This window comes from Atta cephalotes (genome assembly GCF_000143395.1).
Source record: "Atta cephalotes unplaced genomic scaffold scaffold00006, whole genome shotgun sequence".
NCBI classification, from domain to species: Eukaryota; Metazoa; Arthropoda; class Insecta; order Hymenoptera; family Formicidae; genus Atta; species Atta cephalotes.
The window spans coordinates 6,082,144-6,088,474 of NW_012130070.1; the positions used below are offsets into that span (position 1 = coordinate 6,082,144).

Sequence of the window (6,331 nt, forward strand, 5' to 3'; positions counted from 1 at the left end):
TACGTGTTTCCTTTTCGTTGTTGTAACAAGAAAACCGTTAACCTAACGTTAAAAGTTAAAGTACGGGAGACGTGAAGTAACGAAATATATATATATATATATATATATATATATATATTTCTCCTTGTCTCGGAGTCGAAAGATACGTGCCTTGATCAACGTTTCTGATAAGAAGAACGATATTTTTTCCATTCGCTATCTTTTCGTCGACTTCACGCGGTATCAAGTTGAGATTCAATCGAAAATCGATTCTCACGCGAATACTTATCGAAGATACGCTTTGTGTATCGAACCTACCTCTCCCTCCTCCTTGCAGTCGCAGGTTAATCTGCCGTAGTGGTCACAGGAGCAGGGCGGATAATCGCACCTGCTGGTGGAGTTGGTCAGGACGCCCTTGAGTAAGCTGCTCCAAAAGAGTCCCAAGATCGCGCTGCCTAACACATATCTCGTTGCTCCCATTTTGCTCCTCTCGCTCGCTCCTTCTTCCCCTCCCCTCTCTCCTTCTGCCATGCGCTCAAAGAGTTCCCTCTTCTTCTTCACGCCACTTCTTCTTTATTACCGGCTGTTTTATACCAAGCCGGCGTCAGGCAATTCCACGTCGAGCCGACCGTTAGGTCGCCCCGACATGTCTGTGCTTTAAATCTACGCCGTCGAATCCGACGCTTTCAATTTTCGCCTTAGCTTAACGCGTGCGATTAAATACTGATTGGATCGTACACGCGATTAATCCCGTTTGCACTACGAGAAACTATCTTACTCATAGTACATGACACATGTCACGCAACATCACGTGATTTAATTATAATCTCGCGTCCCATCTCTCGATAAATTCATGCTTTTCGATGACGATCCAAGTATAAGTATCTTTCAAGCTCATTCGAACCACCGACTCGGAGAATCTTCTACTATGATATTCGTCTCGATGCTTCGCTTCCTCGTTGAGACGTTGCGATCCAGTTTTGTCGGTGACAGTGTGCAACGTCCGCGAACATTGCGTCGTCTTATCACCAGAGATTCTTCGTCTCTTCGATTTTATTCCTCTGGAAGCGATAGTCCATCTCTGTAAGGATAGAGAAATTAAAAACCTTGCACTTTTCATTCTTATCTATTTTTTCCCGTTCTAATATTATAATACATTTTACTTCTTTTGTTTAAAATTTTTTTGAATAGATTAATTAAGTCGTATACTTGATCGACAACTTAAACTTTCGCGGATGATGATTTTTCTATTTAACGGTTTCTTTTATCATATCCTATTTACGATTATATTAAGAATCATTATAAGAGGATTTTTCTTCTATTCAATTCGTCTTGAATGTTTTATTGTGGAAATTATTACTTCAGATTTTTTCGAGAAGAGATAGGCGATATCGAACGGTAATGTTTTCGTTTCCCCATTCAAAGTAATAGTACGTTGCGTTATCATATTCGATCATATATAGAAATGGATGAACTGTTGAAAAGTGCCATACGATACCGCTGCATCAAAACGACAGCGTCGCAATATCCGATGATGATAATCCGTGATCTGCCACTCGACTACTCGCCCACTGTATATCGTTGCGTGACTAATCGTGCCTACATTCCTGCGTTATCAGAATACTCTCGCTCGACATGACGTGGTTCTGTTTATCGTGCAAATATGTTGACTGCCGTTACTGTAAACTTTTCGCGTTAACGTTCTGCGAACGTGATTCTCGATGTTATTTATGATAATTTTGCGATGCAACGAAAAATTATCTTATTCGTCGGTTCTTTAATATTAAATTTAGCAAATTAAAAAGAAATGAAGTTAAAATTGTGTTTTTAAAAAGAGAAATGGCGAGTAATAAACAATTTAAAACTGTTGTAATTTTTTGAAATGTGTTGGAATATAATAAAGAATATTTGTGCAGAATAACTGTTGAAAAAAATATGAAAACGTAATTTACATTAATTTCAAGAATTAATCATAAATTTAATCATTAATTAATCATTAATTTTGATTTGATTATTACATTGGGATGATGATAAAAATGCAACATTACTTTGTCTCGAAAAGTTAAATATAATCTGAAAATATGAAAGTATCTATATTTGTAACATAGGTAACTATTTTTATCGAAGTTATCGAATGTTATAGATATAGTCAATGTATTACACTGCAACGATAATAAACATAACATTATTTCATCTTAAAGAGTTAAATATAATCTGAAAATACGGAAGTACCTATATTTATAACATAGGTAACTATTGCCATCGAATGCCATAGATAGTCAACGAAATGTATCTTTGATATTTTCATTTCTCGGTGAAATAAAGTTTGATCTATTCTAGCAATAATAAAAAAATGAAACGGCATGAAGTGGAAGCGACCGGAATCGATAAAATGAAAAGAGCGTTGTGAATGAAAAACGGTCTCACTCAAAGGATTCGAGAAGAATTTCCCTTTATGGTCGAGTCTTTCGAAATTTCTTCCGGTCCGATTTTCTACCTCTCAACTTCTCACTCTACATTTAATAGGAACGAAGAGATACCTCGCTGTTAACGCGATGCTTTTACTAAGCTAATTGCTTATTGCAATAATTAGGATAATTATTACAAAAAATTTATCTTAATATGAAGCTTGGTAAAAAATATAAATTAGAAGTTTCAAGCTTTTGAGTTTTACATCAATTAAATATTCTTATTAATTTATGAATAATATATCTCAAATCAAATCAATCAAATGTTAAAGAATAATAGATATATAAAATTTATTAATATATTTGTAAAGTGAATGTTTACATTCTTTGTAAGAATATTTACATTAATCTTTTTAGTTTTGCCACGTTTATGAGATTAATTCTCGCTTCATTATTCACCCTCGTTATCGTTCACTTTCGATAACAGAGATAAATAATATCGTGTGAGAAAATTCCATACATCGTTGCATCGATCCATAGATCATTTTCAATTAACGAATATTTATTGTTTCTCGGCGTAATGATCGAAAGAGAGACACAAAGAGAGAGGGAGAGAGATAAAAAGCAGGTGCGCGGCGATCGTTCGTGCACGATTAATTGACCGGTAACGAAACACACTGGGCGTCGGTTTTGCGGTAGCTATAACGAACAAGCGAAGCAGGACGGAGAAATAGAACCAAAGAATACACATGCTAGGAAAAAAAAAAAAAATAGCAAACGCCAAAATGGGAGTCCGATAACGAAATTGATACAGTCTGGACGAACGGAGACGAAGACGTAAACCACAAATTATTCCAACTGACGATAGAATGGATCCCACTCTGTGCGGTACAACGATTAAACGTTTCGACTTGTCTGATTTACGCCTTGCTAATGGATGTTCATATATATTCGAGTCTGAAATTCGAGATCGGACTATCGGAAAAGCCCGCATATTTGTTATTTCAGGAACATACGGTCGAATGAAACAGATAACGCTATTCCGTCGGTCTCTCTTGCCTCTTCGACACACGACACGATAAGTAAGGAACGGAGTGAGATATGTGTAGGAGTAAATCGTTTCCGATTACGTGACTCTTCCTCTCATTCGTAATACTATTGCACGTCGATTCACCGGCAACGGATATATATTACATATATATATATATATATACACACACACACACACACACACACGCGCGCGCGTGTGTGTGTGTGTGTGTGTGTGTGTGTGCGTGTGTGCGTGGCATCGTCAACTTCTCGCCCCATTCGGTTGGGCGCGACTCCACTGGAATATCGTATGCGATTCCTCACGGCTGCATGCAATTTGAGGGAGGAGAGAAAGAGAAAAGGCGATGATAATCTTTTGCAAGCAGTCCACCATTCAACCCCCGTTTCAAGACATTCGCTTTTATTCCTTCGGCAACGTCTTATCTTTCCACCCACTTTATCAGCGCGACTTGTAAGAATTGTCCGCACCCTCCCGGGAAAGCATTCACAGACGATAACGATAAACGAGGCTGGATCGGAGGCTGAAATAGTGAAGGAGAACATCGGGGATTCATCCCTCACAGTAACTCAGGAAGAGCTTGGAGGGAAATAATTTTTTCGTATTCAGGGATTAAACTGGGATTTCAGTATTCACTTGATCGCGAGACAAGGGTTAATCGATGATTTGACAAAGGTATCCCCGCGTTTCATCCCCATGTTCTCGATATATACATAAATAAATATTGAGAAGAGAATATTTAATTTTCTTTTAATGAAAAATTATTTTGTATATATTTGTAATTTTCTTTGTCCCTTTGTCTTTCTATCTTTCTCTCTCTTCCTTCAGAATATGTTTATATTATAAATTGCACAATTTTTTATATACATGACACGGTTGTTAAATAGTGTTAAATAGTGAATTTGTGTTAAATAGATGAAAAGTTTATATATTATTCAATAGTAGAATATTTGTCTCATAACGAGGAAATAGTTTCATCGAGTTCCAAGCTGGTCATGACCCGTTTCAATTATTTACATATTAAAATGATGCGGTTTGAATAAAGTCGGCCATCATTAGAGGCACATGACGTTGACGAATTAATGCGGTATTATAAGAGAGGTAGGAGGAATAGCGATGGGCTATGTACATTGATTATTGATAAGCTCTCCCCCGGTGTCGTATTTAGCTAATTCGAAGCGTTCGAATATATTTCGATCGTTTGGCGTGGCGCGCGTTTTAGTCGCAATTTCGCTGTGGAACATGACTGCATTTTGAAGTTTTATCGAAACTTCGAGATCACCGACCCACTTCATTGCACTTCCAGCGAGTGACGAGCCCATTTAGCGCGATTTTTTATCCGTAATTGGAAATAGAATAGTACAGTGGAAAAATGCCAAATGATTGCACATTTTATTTCTTCACTAATCATTCGCTCGTAATAATTGTGTGTGTATTTTTTTGAAAAACGGCAGACATAATATCGCTAATTTTTTAAAGATTAAAATTGTTATGTTGTATTATAATTTTTCTGGCTCATTAACGTTTTATCAATAATTTCAAATAGTTTGAAATAGTTTCGCAATATAAATATTATCAATGATATTTATTAGTTTGAAGATAGTTTCATCTAGCAACAGATGTGAATTATCCGATGATTTTTTTTCAGTTAAGTTATTTACTAATGCAGAGTCCACTGCATCACTATTTTCGAATGCAGTTGGGGATCTCGTGCCTCATGTTAGCCAAACATTTCCAATGACGAGCCGAACCCGCCTGGATCGAACTGTCGGTTTTGCGCGTGAAAAATAAAATCACGTGTGTCAAGCGATACGGTGTGCTGTAACGGTCCGATGATTCTGTTTGAATAGAATGCAGGTTTGTACAGAGTCGCGTCTACCATGTCTCTCGCGCGCACTTGCTCATTTCCATGTTTGTTACGATAACGAATGGCGGTGCTTTCGAATACGAATGAAAAATATTGATTTTGTTCGTTATCGATATCACGTTTTTAATGCGACGTATGACTGATATCGGCATGGAGTTGATGATAACCTACATTACGGAGTACATATGCTCGACCGCCTTTTTTAAACGACACATTTTTCTTCATCTTTCTCCATCCTCTTCCTTTGAATAATTTCGTCGCATAATGAAGATTTTATGCTTGCCGATCTGGAAGATAAATTTTTGTTTGACAAACGACCGTACCGATTTCACGTTGATTATAAAAATTTCAGAATGCTGTGCATCAAAGGAAAATTATTGAGCGAATAATTTAAATTATGTAATTTTCTATCTTTATTTTATATCGTATATCCGAGGAAAGTGACAGTCACGATAAAATTATCGAAGATATCGTCATTTCTTTTTTTTCTTTCGATTATTAAATGATGTAAACACAGTTATCGCTAGAAGTCAAAGAGCTTTTAATCAATTGCATGTCTGTAAGTAATATCTTTTTTCTCCTTTGATCGCACGATATCTTTTAATCACGATATAGGCAAGTGGTTCTTAGTAGTTAATATTTTCCGTTGGGGATGCAATATATCTCGAGGTCTCTTAATTTAATCCAGGTACATAATTTGCACCGCTGCGGCCCTGTTCCTCGTAACTCAAGTAACGTTATGCATGCAACGTAGGAAGCAACGCCAGGCGGAATGTTTAGTCTCGCGGCATTGTTTTCAATTTCAAGATAACAGTAGGCGAGAAGGGCAAAGCCCAGCCGAGGGTACTCCAACATTGTTATATCACGAACTCTCAAAGAGAGAGAGAGAGAGAGAGAGAGAGAGAGAGAGAGAGAGAGAGAGAGAGAGAGAGAGATATACTACGTACTACGTACGTACGTACGTACGTACGTACGTACGTACGTACGTACCTAACGTAAGTAACGTAAGTAACGTTAACGTTAACGTTA

At 37.1% G+C, this 6,331-nt stretch overlaps 1 protein-coding gene across 1 annotated transcript in view; it reads right to left on the reverse strand.

The window, feature by feature from the left end:
* LOC105626787 overlaps positions 1 to 510 on the reverse strand; it is a 9,569-nt gene extending 9,059 nt beyond the window's left edge. Inside the window, exon 1 of the mRNA XM_012208083.1 lies at positions 298 to 510. Within this exon, the coding sequence (XP_012063473.1) occupies positions 298 to 510 (213 nt within the window). The remainder of the gene's footprint in view (positions 1 to 297) is intronic.
* Between the last annotated feature and the right edge of the window lie 5,821 nt (positions 511 to 6,331).